Source organism: Candoia aspera, chromosome 2 (genome assembly GCF_035149785.1).
Source record: "Candoia aspera isolate rCanAsp1 chromosome 2, rCanAsp1.hap2, whole genome shotgun sequence".
NCBI lineage: Eukaryota > Metazoa > Chordata > Lepidosauria > Squamata > Boidae > Candoia > Candoia aspera.
This window is the reverse complement of record NC_086154.1, coordinates 47,494,584-47,515,767: the sequence shown is the minus strand read 5'-3', so window position 1 is coordinate 47,515,767 and position 21,184 is coordinate 47,494,584. Positions and strand designations below refer to the sequence as shown.

The following is a 21,184-nucleotide window of genomic DNA, read 5'->3' as shown; positions in this document are numbered from 1 at the left end:
GTTCCAACGTGTGGTGGAGGGGAGATTTCAGAATATTACATTACTGTATTTTTGAGCATCCAAAGTATTCTTTAAATACTAGCAAACCTAAACATAAACCTTGTGTGAGATGGGTGGCCATATAAATTTGATAAAGTTGATCTGAGCCAGATAAATCAGGAGGACTAAATTGTTAACCTCTCTGGGGAAAAATAAGCATATAAGTGTAATGTGTTGATAGAAAAATGTAACTAATTATAAGTATGTTGTGATTGAACTGGTTTATGATCTGCATCTCTACAAAATTGCATTATGTTTTTAGCTTCCAAAGAAAGATCTAAGATTAGATGTGTGTTTATAAATTCCAAATTAATTAATAAGTATCTGAATTCTCCCTTTTGAAAGATAAACTTCTTTAAGATGGGCTCAGAAAACCTTTCTGAACAGCTGGAAGAATTTTTAACAAATATTGGGACAAGTGTGCAGGAGTAAGTTCATTTGCCTCTTTTCAGAGTAATGCTATTTCTTTTTAAATATTACTTGTAGTTAATATGACTAACATGAAAAAAAATGACCTATGGGTTTAGCGTTCGCAGGGAAATGGATCGTGAAGTTGAGACGATGCAGCAAACTATAGAAGACTTGGAGATAGCCAGTGATCCACTCTATTTACCAGATCCTGATACTACAAAATTTTTGGTTCAAAGAAATCTTACTCGCAAGGCTGGTTATCTTAATGCAAGAAAGTAAGAACCAATTTCAGATACACATAAGCTTTAGTAGCCTGCATTATAATTTACAAGGGTCTTGAGAACTGTGTTGTATGTAAAATAATTGAACTTCTTTTGTAGTAGTTGTTCCCAGTTTTTAAGATTTAAAAATAATGTCTAGTACCAATCAGCACACGTACTGATTTGTCGTTAAATTCATGGTCTTGTTTACGATGTTTCATGCCACAATATATTATGATTTTAACTTGTCTCAGGGTAGTTTGGCTAGAATCCTCCGAAGTGACATATCCACATGGGAGAACAGCTGCTCCTTCATTTCTTATTTTTGTTGTAGCAGCTCCTCTTTGAAAGAAGCAGGCTGTTGTGCAGCTTTAAAAGTGGATTGCATCTCTCTTGGAATGCAGTTACTTACTCTGTTTAGATCTCTCCTTGTCTCCAAAAAGCTCAAGGGAACACTAGTGATCTCCCCCATTTCATCCTCACAACAATTCCACAAGTCAGTCTAGGGTTGTTGGCTGTTTCAGTATTACTCAGTGAGCTTCATTGCTACATAGCAACTTAAGCCTTGGTCCCCCATACAGTATATTAATCACATCTTAACTACTATATGAATTTTATTTTCTAAAGTTACTTTATTTAGTATCTCCTGCTGGGGTCAGCAGGAGATACTAAATAAAGTAGCAATAGAAAATAAAATTTGTTTGCAAGTAATATTCTTTTTTTGGGTCATGGCATTATAATATTTCATTTTCTTGAAATTATTGCCAGTGGAAACAGCAAGCATAACATAATTTTCACCCCTACTTTTAATAGTCTTCTATAAATTTTCTCACTATCTAGAAGTATATTTATTATCTTCTTGAACATATGGGGAGAGCTGTATGTGAACTACATAAATACTGGGAAAGTTGCATCTTTAATGTGCGAATGCAGACACATGCTTATACTAATCTGCAGCTGTAAGGTGGCAACAGCTTTAGGCTATCTTTAAAACCCTAAAAAAGGAGTAACAATATATATAGCAATAATATTTTAAAGTTAGGTAAGCATATTGCTGATAAGCAGTACACTGGGAAATTTAGGATGCAGTTAAGCACCAGTCGTATTCTCTTGGTATTTCTTGAGGTACCAAAATAATCTACGCATAACTTCGTTAAATTGTATTAAGCTATCTCCACCAGTCCAAAGTTTATAATACCTGATTTTTTCATTAGAGATTTGCTGCTGCTAGATTGGACTAAGTCAGTTTTCTTTCTTTCTTTAGTAAAACAGGACTGGTATCTTCCAGTTGGGACAGACAGTTTTACTTCACACAGGGTGGAAACCTAATGAGCCAGGGAAGAGGTGAAGTAGCTGGAGGACTTGTAATGGATATAGACAATTGTTCGGTAATGGCTGTGGATTGTGAAGACAGAAGATACTGCTTTCAAATAACATCTTTTGATGGCAAAAAGTTTGTATTCTTACTTACATATTAATTTAGTATTGGAGAAACAGCTGAAAAGTATTTCCTGCTGCCTTAACAATTTTTCTTGAAAGGTGGGAGAGGAGGAGGAGAGATAAATCTTTGCCTTTCCTAGACTGAAAAAAAAAATAAGACAGGTTTCTATTACTTTAAATCAGCTTATTAATCAGGACGCTGCTTTTTAGTGGAAATCTAAATTTATATTTTCACATATAATGCTGTCTATTATATACTTGTTTTCTTTCTAAAAGGTTATGGATATGTCACATCCTTGTTTCTGGTTCAGAGGGAAAAGTTGTCTGCCAGCTTTTTTTTTCGTGATTGTCTGTTTTCCCCTGAGCCTAAAATGTTATGGGATACTTTCCCCTTTCTCATTCTGTGCAATCTTACTGGTTTTTACTGAGAGATGCAAGCCTTGGCAACATAAACGTTTTACTCTCTGTTGAGGTGTATCAGTGGATAATTGTCCCTAGAACTTAGCTCAAATGGAGTATGTTAAGTTCCACAATGCAAAGATAAATATTGTAAGTGGGCAATGTCCACCAGAGTTTTTCTGTTTGGAATTTGGCAAGTTATAAATGCTATACTGGATAAAGAATTGCACATATTGACAAATGGAAACCAACAAGTTGATCAAAATTCCTTTCCCCTGCTTGTTTAAGAAATATAATTCAGTCTGTTTTTTATTTTTATTTCCTATTCCAACAGGTCTTCAATTTTGCAAGCTGAGAGCAAAAAAGATTATGAAGAAGTAAGCTTTTTAACAGAATGGTGGTTGAAACTAGTAAATGTCTTGTGATGCTTTAAAGATTAAAATTGTGTACATCTGACAAATCTGTCAAATCCAAGAAAGCCTTTGTTACTATTTATTCATTCATTCATTCATTCAACTTTCTATCACTGCCCATCTCCCCCCAAAAAGGGGGAACAGATTACTTTTTTAAAGTGCCACCAGATTCCATTCTTTTATTCTGCAATAAAATAAGGCAATTGCCATATTGGAAAGTGAAAAATTATTAAGAAAATATGATGCTTGCAAACAGGTTATTCAAATTAAATTTGTGGTGCTAGTTATGAGGACAGTTTTTCACAGCAGAATCCTGATGACATGGAAAAGATGAAGACTGCCAAAGCATTCCATGGTTTGTGGCCTAAAGGCCTGCAATTCATAAGAATTTTTTGGTTTTTTACTCACATTTTTTAAAAATTTAGATCACAAGTAATTTGTCATAAATAGTGGTAAAACTTGTGCTGTCTTTGCAGGAGGAACAATAGATGGTAGATTTAAATTCAGGCCATCAACTTTATCATGGATTTGAGAATCTTCCACACTGGAATATTGGGCCATCTTGCAAGCCAAAAGAAAGGCAGAGTGGAAAGTTCTCACCTTGTCCTTAGCCTGTAGCAAAACAGTTTAAAATAGAGTTCGAAACCTGCTTCTCTCAGTAGTTGTGCTAAATAATCAATGCAAGGAAAAGAATTTCACAGGCGCTACATTGCTGGTTTAGTGCTGCAGCTGCATCTTCCGTTGATTATTTCACATTTAACAAGCCTGTAGTTTCCCACTTCTATTATTGGATTCATTAAAAAAATCAACAAGAGGAAAAATTCAGCTAAAAAGTAGATGGAACCATTATTTAAAGATTAAAGTTTTTTTTAAAAAAAAATGCATGAACCTTTCTTTTGTTTCTGTAGCAGTGTTGGAGAATCAATAGGCTCCAAAAGTTGTGGAACCACAGCTTGCAGCAGGCCCAGCAAACATGACTAATTGCAAAACAAATGGGAGTTTAGCATCATCTAGAGAGTGACAAATTTCTTCTGTCCTGCTCTGTAGTTTGGAAGCTAATTGTAAATGTCTTACGTGTAGCTTATTAACTTTTTTGCAAATTCACCAACATGCAAATTCTAAACCATCACCTAACTTAGTTTTTCTCAAACCTCATGACCTCCAATCCCATTGTGGAAATTGATGGACATGCTAGGGCTTAATCCAAAGGGCACAGATTTTAGAAGGTCATAACATAACATTGGCTCTATGCTTAGATTTATATCCTGCTTTTTCTTAAGGTGTCTGCATAGCACACTCTTATTTTTCTCTCAAAAACGCTTTGAGATAGGTTGGACTGAGAGAGTGACTATATTGCTCACTACAAAATTAGGCATATTTATAAAACCAAGTCATGTTTTGCCAGGCCTTCTACAACAGGACTGCATCCTTTATTATTAGTCTGTATGTGCAACAGTTGTTAACATATCAATTATTTATTGTTGAAGAGTTTGATTTACTTATCTGAAAAAGTCATCATCTGGCATCTATTTTTCTTAATTTTCAATGATAAAAGTTGCCCTTCTGGTTAAATTAAGGCTTTTACCATATTTCTAGTCTCTCTTAAAAATAATCTAGAAATGGAAAGTACATTAACATGGTGGGCAGAAAATTACCTAACTACATTTTAAACTTTTTTTTCCAGTGGATATGTACAATAAACAATATCTCCAAACAGATTTACCTCAGCGAAAACCCAGAGGTAATACGACTATAGTCCTTTAATGTGAAAAACAAAACTCTTTTAGATGTGAAGTTTAAATTTTGATTTGAGGAAATATTTGACTCCAGAACATGTTAGGAAATAGAAATAAATATTGAATTAAAATTAGTTGTTTGTACAGATTGAGAGAATCATTGATTTTAATTCTGCATTTACACTTAAATCGAGCAAGGAGACAGTAGTACAGAGAATGCAGTGATTGTAAACGAGAGAAGGGAAGAAGAAATAAAGGCTGGGTTGGTGGAAGGTGGCATTCTGTTCTGTTCTATTATTTTAGCTTTTCAGTCCTAGGTTTGTATCTCATGTAAAGTATGCAGTTGTGCACATGTTCTCTCTTTTGTTTCTTTTACACATTCTTCATCACACACATACACATGGCTTTATATCACTTTACTTTTCTTCCCAACTTATTTGTCTCTGTCCCTTTTTTCACTTCTTTCCCTTTCCTTCTTGGAAGAAAATCTCTTATTTGCTTGGTTACGCTTCGGGTTTGGAAAGCTTCCACTGGTATTAAAGGAACTCTTCCATCTTTACTACTATGGGTGGAGAGCATTCTTGGGTGTGACAGCTTGCTTAGAGGAGGGTCAGTTCTTCCAGTTGCAATCCCCCTCCTGCATGGCAGTTGAATATAGAAAAAATAAGTTATGTTGCCCCAAGACTCCTGACAATTGATTTTGGGTCCAGACGGTATGCCTAGCAGTGTTCCTTGATAGAAATTATCTGTCTGCTATATTTTTCATAAATCCATACTTCCAACAAAAAAGGACTTTGATGTGTCTGCTGTATTTGCTGAAATGCTTACTAAGGATCTTCATATTCTCATTTGTATTTAGGTCTAATTAAATGAAAAGAGATTTGTTTGTTTTCCTTCTAACAATATAGGAAATTGCTGCCCGTGTAAATCAGTCAGCTTTAGAGGCTGTCACTCCCTCTCCTTCCTTCCAGCAGAGACATGAAAGCATGAGGCCAACCATGTAAGTCGCCAAACAGCAGAAAAGACAAGGTTCATGTTCTGTAAATTTTATTCTTCTAATGGTAGCATGTTCTGAGGTCTACTGGAGGCTACTCCAAAATATGACTATTTAAAGTTTGCAGTAAAACTGCATCTGGAATGTATATCCCCTTAAATTTAACTTTATTAAAAAAAATCTCTGAAGCTATGCCATCATCAATGGAGAGCTTACTAGTGAACAAAATCTTCTGTAATTTACCTGAGTAGTAATCTGGATTTTTGTACTGATGATTTGATAATTTATTAAAAGTGCTTTACTTTGCAAAGATCTCTCTATCATCCAGAATATTCTATACCTTTTAATATGAGCTCTACCTAACAAGTTGAGCAGTTGTTTACCAGTCATGTGCTGTTAACATTGATTCTTCCAGGTGCCATGTTGTAAGTTTTTCTGCTATTCATTTGTACTGTGGTATGCCTCTAGAATAGCCTCTTATATTTGATATCCTTATCTCTGGTAATATGGATTAGGGCTGTTCATGCTTTGAAAATTGTTTGGAAGAAGTGCTTTGGACCTTATGTAAGCATAATATTTCTTTGCCATTCATTAAAGCAGCACAACTCCCCCCCACCCACCCATCAAGGTTGAATAGAAAGTGTTGCTGCTTTAAAGAATCCACTCGAGTTAATGTGACTCTTAAAACAACAACACCTCTTTTCAGGTTTGTGTGAAAGCCTGAATAAAGTTGAGCCACAGGACTTCTTTCAAATTATTTTTGAAGTGTGCAGAGTGCTGCTGCAAATAAAAAGTCCCAAAATTTGTATGGTTGCTACTAAAATGTTCAATTCATATGTGATATGATATTACTTTGCTCTAAAATTGCTGCCATAACTCTATTTTATTTAATAATTGTATGTGTGGGCAAAATTCTGACTTCACATCATTTGTTCATTAGTAAATGTTATTGGGAAAAACAGTAACCATGTCCTTACCTTTGACACAGTTCTTGTAATATCCAGTTTCAGCTTCATCCAGTTTCTATTTTCAACTTACCTGGCCTCAGTCTTCCTTACTATTTCATTTTAATAATCTGAGAGGAATCACTGATCCTTAATTAGGCTCTGGTCTGCTGTTCCTACTTATTGTCTCATTAAAGTGTCTGAATTTATGGTGACATTAATCACTGGCTTATTCATCCTGCAGAATTTTTTTTCTCAAGCCACAGTCATCAGAAATTACAAACTATATTAAACAGGATAATTTATTTATCATTTATTTTATTTATCAAATGTTATCTCTGCCCATCTCCCTCCCAAGGAGGGATAATGTTTGAGAAATTTTGTTGCTGCTGCTGCTAAATATTCCTGCTGGTTTTAGGTGATTATTTTGATTACCTCAAGTGTTCATTAGCATAAAGTTTACGCTTCTCCTTTTAGATGTATTTCATGATACATTCTGAAATGTTTGCTGTCAACAAGGCATTTGTCTCCAAATTATTTAGTTGAGACTATTGTTTTGTCTGGATAAAAGTTTACCTTTCATTATGTGTAAGGAAATGTATGACTTCAGAATTTTATCAGCTTTTCTCTGCTGAAATGCAACAGATGGTGTAGGTTGAAATGTTTCCTCCTTTTCTTGTTTTCCAGACAGCCTCGGCCTCCCACAAATCGTACTAGTAGTACTGGCTCTTTGGGATCTGATTCAGCATCACTGTCTGCACTTTCCTTGGACTCACTTGTTGCACCTGACACGCCTATACAATTTGATATCATTTCTCCAGTAAGCGAAGACCAGCCTGGTCAAGTAAAAACCCCAGGACAGTCAGGCAGGTAAGAATTACAAAAATGAAATACAAGCAAATGAAGCTGACTCAGTATTTAACACCTTCTGCTGAGACTTAAAACTTTCACAGAACAATACTCATCATCCTTTGACCTTCATTATGGGTAGTGTGCTCACTTTCATTCAGGACCCCCCCTCCCTGCACAAATTTAACTTGTTCTTATTCCCTTTACCAGCTTTAACTATGATTGTGCCTAAGCAGGGTTTGTTTTTAACTAGAGATTTCAGCCAAAGACTTATTTATTCAGATGTCTGATTAAGAGTGAAAGCTGATTAGCATTATCTAATGTTAAAACTGGTGGGGGGAACTCATGATGGAAGAGAAGAGGGTGGAGTCAGGACATCTGGGTTTTATTAGATTAATCCTTTGAGAGACTAGGATTTTTAGACCTGCATGGGCTGATCATTAAACAAAACAAATCAAAATCTTGCACAATTGGGAAAATCTTACAATGCTTAAGATTCTGTGTTTTATTTCTTGTAGCAGACTTCTTTCACCCTGTTGAGCATTCTTCAGTTTTTTTGTTTTTAAAAAAGTATATTTTCCTTTCCTATTGCTTGCTTGCCCGCCCCAGCAACTTGGGTATTTCCTCTTGGAAACTCAAGAGAAATGTGGCAACCCAGGTGGTGAAGGCATTCTGATGGCTTTCTTCCTAAGCTTAAAAAAGGTGAGTGAAAATTATCTAGGCTTCTAAAGTAATATCTGTTAGGAAGATAAATTGTCCATTGTCCAGAGATCTTTTTATGCCCCTTCCGCATCTCACTAGACTTTCCATTTTGCATCAACATATTTTACAATTATCATTCAGCAATTGAATATACAGTACTCGTTAAACAATATTTTTATTTTTTATTTTTTTTTGTCACCATACATACATACATACATACATCAGTGAAGTAGTCAGGGGGCCCTATATATTATGGACCAGTGAATACCTAATTGTAATTTAGTGAAAAATTATTCTGAATAGAAGCTTTCAGAGCCAAAGCAAGAAATATCTCACTCATAATTGTATGCCTTACAGTCTTGCAAGTATATTAAAACTAAGAACAGGAATAACACGAAGAATCATTTTTCCTACTTAAATGTTCCTTTGGTACCTTATAAACTCTTAGAACATGTGATAGCTGAATGAGACCCGGCTGCTTATAGATATGACTGATTTTTCTTTCAGCAACAGAAATTAATTAACCCCAGTTATCCTAAGAAAAGTTTGTTGTAAGGAGAGATCCAATTCAAAACAAATGTTCATAGAAAACTTCAAATTGAATTTAGTATTTGAGGAGAAATGTCCATAACAAAAGTCAGTGTCGGGCATTTTAAATATATTTGTTCACACATGGATTTCTATGCTGGCTGCTCCAAAGATACTAGGAGGCTTCCATTTCAGAGCACTAAAAAAAAGAAAAGAAAAATCAAAGCACGAAAGTACAAAATGTCATGCAGTCAGTCACACTAACTCTGATCGCATAATACCCTCTCCTGAAGTCTGGTTGGAAAACTACAATTTGCACTGCCTTCTAGAATGTCAACAGGGAAGGGGCCATCTTAATCCTGGCGGGCAAACTATTCCAGAATGAGGAGGCTTCTACCCTGAAGGCTTGTTTCCAAGTCTTCTTCCTTTAACTACTTCTGGGCAGGCAAAGACCATCTGAATCTGATGGTCCTGAAGACCCAAATCAGAAAGGGCTTTATACTGTAATAGGCAATTTGTTCCTTCTTCTCATGCCACACCCTATTTCAATTGTGGTGATGAGGTTGTTGCCAGTCACTCAGTTAAACCAGTCTGTCCAATCACTTAAGCTCCCATGTCTCCTTGTCCTCCAAAGCCCAACCATTTGCTATCTGCCCAGTTGTTTGAGAGTCTCTTCACAATCTTCTATTCCATTATTACACCTTCTCTATCTCCTTCATCTCAGCCATCACCTTCTTCTTCTGCATTCCTTGAACTTCTTCACTTCCCCATCCATGTTCCTCTCTCCCATCTTCACTTTCTTCTTGTGTGGTATCCACACTCTCTTGCCAACTCCTAACCAAGTTTGTCCTCCAGTGTTCACTGCCTCACTTTCTGCCATCAAGCACCAACTGTCCAAACTCCACACTCTCCTCCTTTGTATCTCAATCAATTTTCTCTCCATACCAGGCTGCTATACCTTAAATTATCAACATGTGAATACAGGTCATCAGCATGAGCAACCTTAAGCCTACCCCCTGCAAAGTCAGTTTCCAAAACACTTGGAGAGCATCTGTGAATAGCGGTGACTCCTCTGCACAGTCGTCCTCTTTGTGTAGAAGGCAATAATGATGATTAGGTGAGGGCACTAGGTTGCCTTACTCAAGTAGATATTGTATGCATATGAAATATCTGAAGAAGGGTGTAGTGTTTTCAGGATCTCTTGTGAATGCTAGTATAAAGCCATAAGAAAGACTTGTGGGAAGATGTACTGAGTGCTACTCTGAAAAAGATGTAGATTGTTTCAGTCTGAAGTCTATAAAAGTCTGAGCCTTGCTGTACTCACCAGATTTCTCATGAGCTGAACTAACTAGCAAGTATGCCAGGCTGCAATCAAGAGATTTGCCAGCTGTAATAATTCTGACCACATGGATCCCAAAGAGAGTTTGAAAATGGAACAGGCTGCCTTGAGAGACGGTGAACTTTTTTTTGCTGGAGGTATTTAAGATTAGATGGGCATACTGCAAGGATATTGTAGCATCCTGCCTTTCAGCTCAGGGAATGTAAAGGACCTTAGAGCTTCTAGTGCAACACTGTGATTCTGTGAGAGATTGACATTGTGAAAACATCGGACTGAATATATTTTTAAAAAATGGTAATACTGTTACAATCTTTTGTCTTTTAAGGATCATCTTAAGTTCTCCATTTGAAAAATGTTTTGATAAACCTTTTCTTTGCCTACATACTGGAAGCCTAGAAAATTTTCACAAATATAATGTAAAGAGTAATAATGTCTCTGCTGAGAGCTAAGCATAGCCATGTTTCTCTTGATTATGATTGAAATCCCATCAATGCTTTCAGAAGACTGTTTTTGAAATGGTAACTTTTCATAAGTAAATAATTTTAACACATTAACACCAGGGGAGCATGTGGTTTCTGTTAAAGTTTTTTTTAAGTGGAGTTGCAGTAGACTTGTAGTTTGCACTATAAGATTGTATTTTTCAAAAGCAGATAAAATTAAATAACTTTCCAAACAATATTACAGTGCATGTTATTTTGTCATAGATGGTTTTACAGTCTTTTTACTTGTTTCCTGCTAAAATACAGTTCTTTATATAAGATATCTCAAATAATTCTGTGAGATGAAAATTATTTACTGTTTTGTGTGAGTGTGCGTCCATGTGCGCTTCCTGGATTACCATTCAGTATTTTATTGCTGTTTTTAATATATCATGCAATTCTGTTAGTCCCTGATTTGATCCCCCCCCCCTTTTTTTTTTACAGACGTACAAATCCTTTTGGAGAATCTGGTGGAACCAAATCAGAAACAGAAGGTAGAGAGCAGAGCTTTAAAGAAATGTAAAATATATTGAATAGTATTGTACGATAACAATTGAAGAGAACAGAGTGATAATTTTAAAAAATATTTTGATAATTTGGCTGTGAGCCTGAGCAGAATGAAAAGAGCAAAGAAGGTACACGGGGAAATGTTTCTCTATATGTAAAACAAGGGCAGTCGTCGTATGGGAATCTGTGTAATAATAAATAATCCAACCAACCAACCAACCTTATTTTAGGTTGACTACTTCAGATTAAGAGGGAATAATAATTCTCTGTAATCTGACTTTTGAAATTACCTCTAATAATAGTTCACATTTTTTTGTCTGTATTGATTTGCATTGACGAATTGTCGCTTTATCTTGAGCAAATTCATTCCGTTTCAAATATTGTATTGGATAGGTTTTATAGTATTAAAATGGATACCTGTTTGATTCCTAATCTCTCCTGTCCCAGAGCTATATTTGAAGTAATGTTGAAAGTGCAGGAAAATACTTCAGTGAAAGAACTTTGCAGTAATCTAGTAAAATAAAGATAGAATCAAAACATAACTTACACTATGGAGTAAGCTTAAGAAGAAGTGGAAGAAAGCTATCAAGTCTTATTCATTAATCTTGTTTAATGTAACAGTCCCTTAAATTATATTGTAAAATAATTCATTATTCCTCCCCTTCTACCTTTCGTCAAGCCGCCATCTCACAACAGTGCTTCCAATTTAGTTATTATTAATATTGACTGAACAAAAGAATTCTTCTCAGTCAAAACTAAGAGTAACTAAATGTTGTGACATAACTATCAGAGATTATATGTGTTTATTTTAGAAATAAACTATTAAAGACGTAGGAAGTGTGCCTTCTCTGTTGTGGCCCCCGTGCTCTGGAACAGCATCACCCCAGAAATATGGATGGTGCCCTCTCTCCTGTGGTTCAAAAGCCCTTAAGACCTGGCTTTGGTCCCAGGCTGGGGTTAATGTGTTGCGGGGAGGGGCTCTGGTATTCCGTTTTAATGGTTGTTTTTAGTCCAGGCTGCCTTGTTTTGTTTTGTCTAGGTTTTTAATTGTTTTAATTTAGTATTATAGTTTGTAAGCAGCCCAGAGTCAGCTGGAGTGGGTGGCCACAATAAATTTTAATAAATAAATAACATACTTTACTGGAGATTAGCATACAAGATATATACATAGCTAATGTTTTGTAAGGCCAAGGCTTAAGCTTTGCTTAAAAGGTTACTCAAACCATTTATTTATATATCTTTGCTTTAGATTCTATCCTTCACCAGCTATTTATTATAAGGTTCCTTGGTTCTATGGAAGTGAAGTCGGATGAAAGTCCTGATGTTGTTTATGAAACCATGCGCCAAATACTAGCAGCTCGAGCTATACATAACATTTTCAGAATGACAGAATCACATTTGTTGGTTACATGTGACTGTTTAAAGTAAGTATTCTTTTTCTAAACCAAACATGTTTGTCAAATACTTTTAATACATTTTTGCCTTTTTTTTTAATAACCGCACATTTCTGAAATTATACTTTCTAGGTTGATTGATCCACAGACACAAGTTACAAGACTCAGGGTAAGTTGCTAAAATCAAAATATTTAAACATCAGAAACCCAGCTGCTGTTAAATTTCACCCAAGTTTATTTTCTACTTACTGTTTTGACAGAAAGTTACAGGTTATCCAGCCCAAAAGACAGTATTTTAGTTATCCTGGAAGTTCGCTTATAAAAGTGGATGGTCTAACCCTAAGCTTGTACTTGCAAATTAGAAAGGATTTCCTGCTAGTAGTTGTAAAGGCATTACTGAGTTTGAAAGCTTGAGAATGCAGTAGAACAAGAGCTGATGTAGCTTAGTGACTAAAAAGTCTATGCTGGTATGCCATGTGTTTACTAAGGGTAGTAGGGTGAGTTAAAATGCCCATATGCTGAAATATAAATATGAATTATTTTGGCTTTTACTTTAATAATCCAAAAGTAATTTCTTTTTTCTGTAAGTTTCATTCACTGCTACTCAGTGACCCTTAGAACTGCCTTTTCCTCTCTTTTGGACAGTTTCCTTTGCCAAATATAGTTCTGTATGCCACACACCAGGAGAACAAGCGTCTTTTTGGATTTGTGCTTCACACTTCAGCAGGAAGAGCAGATAGTAGACCAACTTCAGTTTGCTACATATTTGAATCAAATAACGAAGGTGAAAAGGTACATGCATCATGCTTCAGTTAACATTCTTGTATTCTAAATTATTCCAAAGCTGTAAAAACTAGGGGTGTGCAAATCCTTTGAAGGGGCTTTTCCCCCCAATGAAGCAAATGGCTTTGTATACACATCCATGTAGAGTCAGCAGGGAGCAACTTCCAAAGAACCTGTGGAGTCCTTGGTGCTCTCTGAGCCTGGTTGTTTGCTTGCAGGCATTTCATTACCCAACTAGGTAACGTCATCAGTGCTCACAGCACTGAGGATGTTACCTAGCTGGGTAATGAAACGTCTGCAAGCAAACAACCAGGCTCAGAGAGCACCAAGGACTACCCAGTTCAACCCTGAGCTCCAGATATTCTCTTCTATTTAAAGAACCTGGGCAAGCTAAGAAAAATGCATAGATGCTGTAAGAATTTGACAGTAAGTGCTTCATAACTGTTATTTCATGCTCTGAAAACCACTTTTGAACAATCTGTTCATTCTTTGTAATTACATACAATCAACCCTTTAGTTTAGGAGACTTCAGAATTCACACACCAGATTTCCCTGGTCTGCAGTTCACCTCTGCCGATGTCTTCGTTGTCTCTGGAAGTTCCTCTGGCTCCTGAATCAGCCCAGCCCTTCAGCTGGCTGATTTTTCTGGCTCCAGTGCTCCCAGGCTCTGATCCTTAGCCTCTGGGTGGCTTCTCAGCTGCAGCTTGTCTTCAGAGTGCAGATACATTGCGCCTGCAGTTGTCTGAATCACCTTTGATGGCAGCGCTGACACTCAGAAAATCCATTCACTGTTTCATGGACATTTGGCTTTAACAGACATGCCTCCCCCAAATAAATTGAGGATTTACTGTCCTTGAAGACAGACTCATTTTTTAAATGATTATAATATTACCCATTTCTTTCCTCATTTAGATTTGTGATTCTGTGGGGCTTGCAAAACAGATTGCATTTCATGCTGAATTGGTAAGATTTTAATTTGGAATAAAACGTAAAGGCTGTGTGTGTGTGTGTGTGTGTGTCAAATTGATGGCATGGGGCCCTGCTGGTTCAGTATCACTTGTGATATCTCCTGACATCTGCCAAACTGGTGAAATTTCAGCATTCCAACCTCAAATCTTGCCCAAGTTTGGAATAAGAAAAAAAAATGTTTTGGTTTTTACAGTGATTATTTCATTGTTATTTTGGTGCATCACCGTTTCTCAAAAAAGATGTGATGATACTAAGTGCTTGAAAAAGTTGCTGATCTCTCTGTTGACAATCAGTGAAATGAAAAAACTAAAAACCCCACTTTGGCCCAATAACTATTCTCACAGGTAAACTATCAACCAGTGTCTTGCAAGTCACAAGCAGTTCCAACCCAGGTGTACAGAATAGGAGATGTCTATAAGCAAATAACTTGGCAAAGCTTTCTGCAAGTGAAGGTAAAAAACAGACAGTAGGCAAATCTCCCTTGACCCTAAAAGAAGATCAAAGGAGACAGTTTTTTTTACTCTTAAATACATATCTGTCTTGAGCTTAAGAATATAATATACACACACCTTACATTCTTCTTAATTCTTTAAAGCATGTTGTTCTGTTGTCCAAATCAGGAAGTAAAACCTCTTGGAAGTATTGATCCTTTTTTGTACACTGCACAAGTCTGTCTTGAGCCAAATTTGGTTTTTTGTTTTCCACTTTCTCGTGGATGTTTGTTGGCTTTAGGTAAGCACTAACAACTTGGAAAATACTTTCCTGCAAAATATGTATAAATAAAGTTTAGTATTAAAAAGGAAGGACAGATTGCTTAGCTGCAGTTCTGGTTCTTAAAGTGGTCATTGTGCATTCCTACAAATGAGTTCCAGGCCCACGTGAAGCATCCTTCAGAACATGCTTTAGCTGGATCTGATGAGAAGAAGGGTCTTTTTTCTGTCCTAGTACACCTGCTTAAGAAAGTGCCTCTGCATTTCTCCATTTCTTGAGCAGATGCAGGTGAGTCCAAATCAGATATAATTGAGAAGCAGAATCATATGATGATGGAGGATGTGTTATGTGAATGCACAGATGACCATTTGGAGAAACAATTATGTAAGCATGCAGATCTTTTAATCTTTAAATTAATATGTAGTTGGTTTTTCTATTGTGCTGGTGATGTGAAAGCCAAGATTTTTAAACCTTTGTTTTGAAAAGCAGTAAGAGAATATTTTGTTAAAAATACTTTGATACCTATGTAATTTTTGAATTAATTTTATATGGTTCACTCAAAACAAAGTAATCCATTCAGTGAAAATAATGTTCCACTTTTAGTTATTTGGCATGTTCTTTTTAAAAAAATTTCAGGATCGTAGATCATCAGAAAAGCAGAAAGAAATAGAAAGAGAGAAGGAAAAACAGCAAAAAGAGCTCAATAAACAGAAACAAATTGAAAAGGTATGCATTTGATCAGAATTTAGCTGGATTTTTTCAGCTAATTTGCTGTTCTAAGGAAGTGTATTAATTTAATCATGATACTGCTTCAGTCTTGGTATTTGCATGGGCTTGGGCCTTCAGAACAGCAGTTTTATAGAAGTTTCATTAACATGAAAAATTACTCTTCCTCACAATACTGAAATTGATTGGATTTAAGTTAAAGCAGACATGTTCACATGATAACATTTAGAGACAGTATGACACTACTGGTTGTTAGAACTTGACAAGTAATGACCTACTTTGGGTGACCAGGAGACATGTGGGTTGCTGTAGTTGGAAAAAGGATGCTGTACCAGAAGTACTGCTTGGCCTGAATCATACTCTTCACAAGATTTTATTCCTGAACATTGCTACCCTGAATGACTGATGTATAGCCCTATACAGAGCTCTGTGTCCAGGCTGATGAATGAGTGCTATTTGGGCATCCAAGATCTCAGTACAGGTAGTCCTTGGGGAGCCGCAGGGGATGGGGGAGGTCCTGGGAGCCCAGTGCAGGCCAAGCACAAGTTGGTGGAGGGGGTGCTGCAGTGCAGCGTGAACTCAGGAAGTCTGGGGAAATAGCATGTTGGGTGCACACAAACTCAGGGAGGCTGGGGAAAGAGAGCATGGAGTGCCTGTGAAGAGGAAAAAAAACAAGTGATTTCTGTAGGTAATCTGTCCTGTGTCTGACCCATTTTCCCCACCCTCAGATGGAGAGATTGGAGAGGAAGGGATTACAAAAGAGTAAGCAGGCTCACAGTGGGGAATACACCAGGTTGTTTGCATAGCACTCTCACAGCTGGCTGGCACAACACATTGCTTTCAATGTATATTCCCCATTGTGGGCCTGTTTACTCTTTTGTAATCCCTTCCTCTCCAATGTATGTAAATACAAAACATTAATTTTCTTCTTGATAATTATCCCAGTATAGGGGTGAGCATTCCAAAGGGCAGGGAAGTGGAGAAAAGGAAAGCATAGCCGTGGTCATGTGATTCCCTGCTTAGTGACGGAGTTGCCAGTTCCAATTGTGGTCGCTAAAGAGGACTAACTGTAGTGTGTGGCTTACTGGCCATAGTAAATGGTTGGCAATAATGATAATGTTTTATTATTTACTATTTAAAATAATATTCAGGTGGCTTATACATGAATCAGTAAATGTTAATTTTTTTTTTCAGGATTTGGAGGAGCAAAGTCGATTAATTGCTGCTTCTAGTCGATCCAACCAGAGTGTTGGTGAAGGACAGTTTGTAGTTCTTAGCAATAGCCCATCAGAAGACAGTGATTTGGGTGAAGATGGAAAGAAGAAGCAAGAATCTGACGCATGAAGCAACTTCAGTGCAAGCCTTTGAACCTCTTGTTTGAGATGATAAATTCTAAATCCCATAAGAAACAAAGGTGGAGGATTTCTTTTATTAGGTGGAACTCCGTATTCTCACTCATTAAGGTTGAGCTTTCTTAAACTGCTCAATGTAAATACGGATTTTTTTTTCTCATACTATAAAGAAACGTGAAACGTTCATGGCTATAGCAGATTTGGGTAGTACAGAGCTTACTCCACTTCCCTAGCTCTTCTGGTGACTTAGCAAGGAAGACATTTGTGTAACTGTTAAGCTTAAGAAATAGGTAGAAAATCTTTATGTTCAGTTTCTTTTCTCAGTTTTCAGAGAGGTTAATTGTTTTAGTCTGCTGTGGTAAAATAAAGAGTCTTGTTCTGCTTTTAAATACTAACGTTTGATCTGATAAAAATGGAGTCATATTAGTCCTCAAAGTGCCCTAAGCCTCTGAACAAAAACCCAGTTTTGATTCCTAGAAATGGCTGGGGTCAGTGATGGCAGCAGCCTGATAATATTTAGTTAATGCTTTTGATAGTAAAGTGCTGGGGCAAGAGTGTGTGAGTTCAAGGAAACCAGTGACACTGCAATACTATTTTTAGACAAAATATGAGAATATCATTTTACTTGAAATTGTACTGGCTGGTCATGATCTTGGCTTCTCCTCCGTATATTTTTGTGGAGGGTGGCAAAAGACATTCAACCAAACACTGGAAACTAGTTTGGAGTGTCAGTGCACTGTGTATATTGGTGACATTATACAAATTGACTTCTAAATATCTAAATGAGAATAATAGGCATAGACTTCTAACAGAACTGTCATGGCCATTTGAATCAAGTTTTGAAAGTATCTTCTCATTAGCAGACGTTTGAGATTATGTTGGTGACAGAATTATTTGCATGGAAAAACTGTCAGATAATTTTTTTTAACATCTGTAGTCATTTAACCTAAATTCATTTTGCAGAACTTCTTGTTGAACAAATCCACATATAATAGAAATACATACAAATTGCACGTATTTGCTGAATCTGAGAAAAATTAGACAGGTACTTGTAATTCTGATTGCTTCGGTTTACTGAGTCGTGTCAAATGTAATGTACAAAGCATGCAGTGATTTTTCATTCCAGTATGTGAGTACTGTAGATACAAAACAAGGTGAATAAGTTCGTCCTCTTTTATAGTGAAAATATGCAAGCGGAAATTGGAGGCAGATCAGAGATCTGTGGAAGGAAAACTGTTAAAAGCCAATTAGCGTGTGCTGGGAAATCTTTTGAGATCAATTGGGGGTGTTTGTTCTTCGTTCCTAATTGCAAGGGAGTTGAAGACACGGAGATCCAAGAAATAAAAGGAGCTGCAATTGCCCATTGAGCAGACTCCTATTTTTTGAAAGCCTTATGTTTTAACTTGAATATAGAATTGCAGAAATGGAAATCACATATTCAATTTATTATATTTTGGGTCACCTCACTCAATTTGGCAATATCTGTTGTAATGGTTACACCACAGTTTACAGCTGTGTTAAGCCACATAATATTATGAAATCATAAATCTAAAGTTAAAATCACCAGTTCACTTCAACTGATAGCTTGTTATGCTTCAGGCTAATCTTCAGCAGCTTTGACCTGTTCTCCGTGTTTGTGTATATATATATTTCTCTGTAAAGATGTATCATAATGTGAATAATACCAAATGACCTTTATTATAAAACTGTTCACAGGCAAGTGCTCAGTATATCTTAACTCTGGAGTTAGAATGTACCCATCTACAGTTACTTGCAAAATCCAATTTGTGTGGATTGTATTTATTAGCCGTAGTTCTCACATTAGATTTTCTAGTGGAAATGTTCTCGGAGTAGAAAAAAAAAAGTATGATTTAACTGCCTGATTGGTTTATTGCTGGTGTGAAAATCACTCATGTCACACTTTACATTGTATAGCAAGCAATATGTTTTTGCTTTCCTACGTAGAAATTATGTTCAGGTGGGAGGATTCTGGGATGTTAAAGAAACTGTTTTCTTAAATTAGACCTTGGAGTTGGCAATTCTGTTCTCATTCTTAAGAAGGTAAGCCCCATTGAACTGAGTGGGATTTGCTTTTGCATAAACAAGTATATGATTATGCAGTCAAGGCACAAATGACCTCTGCAGTTGTGTACTTTTGCTTGACAAGTGTGCTTTCTAAGTTGCCTTCTGTACTGAATCACATTTCTGAGGACAAAATTGGAATTAAGATTGCTATATTTCTTTGGATAAGATGTTCATCTCTGATGAGCTATAGAAATGTATTTTGCATGTATTGTAAGCCAGAGGCATTCAATTAATTGTATAGGGTTGATTTTGATTTTAAAAAATCAGGATTGTTATTTGTGATATCAACAAAATTACTATCCTGTTGTTTGTTTTGTTTTCATCTGTAAATGAAACAACTTTCTACAAAACGTGCTAACCAAGCACACTTCTGCTTGCACAAGACTTTTGCCTCCCCTGTAGCCATCCTGCATCGTAGGGCCCTTCACACTCATGGGGAAGTTGAGTTGGGCACAGGGAAATGTTTTTCTAATTGATGCATGGACATTATTAGGCTATCAGAGATCATGACATGATATAGGACTAATCCATCATGCAACTTTGAGAAAATGATGTTCCTTAATGAGATTTGTAAACAAGCCAAGAAGTTTGTACAATAAATTTGGGTGGCTTTTATAATAGAGTGAATTGATCAGGAAGTAATGGTTTAGTCTTGTTCCAGTGACTGATTTTTTAAATTGAAAGTCTAATTAAAACTTAATTTCTCTTAATATTTGTATTAATATTCAGTGATTGTCTGCTTGATATTGTCAATTGCAAAGTAAAATTGAGATACTAATAAAACAATTTGGGAAAGACTTCAGCGAAGTCCAGTTAATTTTAGAGGATGCTTTTCTACAATATTTATGTAAATATTCTATCAGCTTTTGTTCTCCAAAGCACATCATATATTGAAAACTTTCAAAATACCTTTGTGAAATGTATTTTAAATTTGTCAGTAATGGAAGAATATCCATAAAATAGAGAATCATTTATTGTACTTAATAAAGCAAAATTAACAGTTGGTGTCCTGTCTTTATTTGACTAGAATACAGAAGAAGAATGCATGTTATGTGAAAGTTAAGCCATATATTTTGATTAATTGGTGGTTGCAGTTTCTTAAAGAAGGTGAAGCCATATTGCTGTTATAAGAATAATATTTCAAAAGATTTCAAAAGATTTGTCTTTGTGCTAGTTTTTTATCTCAAATAGTTCCACTCTAAATATATATACAAGAGAGAGAGTGTAGGCAATACACAAGACAAAGTTATACAATTTTCATTACACCTATGCGGTTGTAAAGGTACGTGGCAAGACCCTAACTATTTTAGAAATACATACTCCATTTACAACACTGCTTTTTAAAGAAAGCCTCTTGGGAAAAGTTGTAAAACAGATTGGTATTTTGTTCTTGAAGTTGTAGTATATCTGTTGGAATAAAAAAGGCACGTTATAGGACTTTAAATTGTCATCTTAAGGATGTGTGCCGCAAGGCTATCAAGAGAACTCTTTGAATATATAACGTATAATCCAAGATCCAACTTCACTTTGAAGGTTAAATTTAAAAAGTTAAATATAATTTTTAAGAGATGCACAAAAACTTAAAACTACAAATGTAGAACCAAGAGACATTCATGATGCATTTGCCAATTTTTCCTGTGCTAGTTAACACCCCCACACGTGCTATGTTTTCCCTCTAAAGGGAATGTTCAACAGTATTTGTAAAGAAAAAGTCAAGAATAGATTATGCAGTATAGTTAATGCCTTGTTTGTACTAGAAAAATGTGTTATGTGCTAAAACGGCATGCAGTTATTTCAGTACAATGTGGGCACCTATGAGCAAAGGGCATATTTTATTTAACTCCTGCCAATGTACCATGATTTTTTTTCTTTTTTCTTTTTTTACATCTGCTTTCAACATCTACAGCTAAGGTTGAAGAACACTGCAGTGGATTTTGTGAGCATATGGAGGGTTGCAAGGAGAAGCACCCCCACCAGTAGGATCTGCATTACAGAGAAACCCCTTTTTCCCAGACCAGTTGGGGAGGTGTCTATTGAATTGAAGCACAGGGTTTGGGGCAGTGGCATCAGCTCCCAAATTACATCATTTAAGTGTTAGACAAATTACAGAAGTTACATTTGGGT

At 36.1% G+C, this 21,184-nt stretch overlaps 1 protein-coding gene across 2 annotated transcripts in view; it reads left to right on the top strand.

The window, feature by feature from the left end:
* APPL1 (adaptor protein, phosphotyrosine interacting with PH domain and leucine zipper 1) overlaps positions 1-20,063 on the top strand; it is a 42,843-nt gene extending 22,780 nt beyond the window's left edge. The window contains exons 9-22 of one of the 2 annotated variants that reach the window (XM_063291761.1): positions 385-467; positions 567-725; positions 1,975-2,163; positions 2,884-2,926; positions 4,647-4,703; positions 5,607-5,698; positions 7,324-7,506; positions 10,978-11,027; positions 12,290-12,464; positions 12,567-12,603; positions 13,080-13,226; positions 14,130-14,180; positions 15,534-15,623; positions 16,818-20,063. In XM_063291761.1, coding sequence (XP_063147831.1) covers positions 385-467; positions 567-725; positions 1,975-2,163; positions 2,884-2,926; positions 4,647-4,703; positions 5,607-5,698; positions 7,324-7,506; positions 10,978-11,027; positions 12,290-12,464; positions 12,567-12,603; positions 13,080-13,226; positions 14,130-14,180; positions 15,534-15,623; positions 16,818-16,967 — 1,506 coding nt within the window. In that variant the 3' untranslated portion in view covers positions 16,968-20,063. The remainder of the gene's footprint in view (positions 1-384; positions 468-566; positions 726-1,974; positions 2,164-2,883; positions 2,927-4,646; positions 4,704-5,606; positions 5,699-7,323; positions 7,507-10,977; positions 11,028-12,289; positions 12,465-12,566; positions 12,604-13,079; positions 13,227-14,129; positions 14,181-15,533; positions 15,624-16,817) is intronic. The other variant, XM_063291762.1, reaches the window with a different exon arrangement.
* Positions 20,064-21,184: the final 1,121 nt, after the last annotated feature.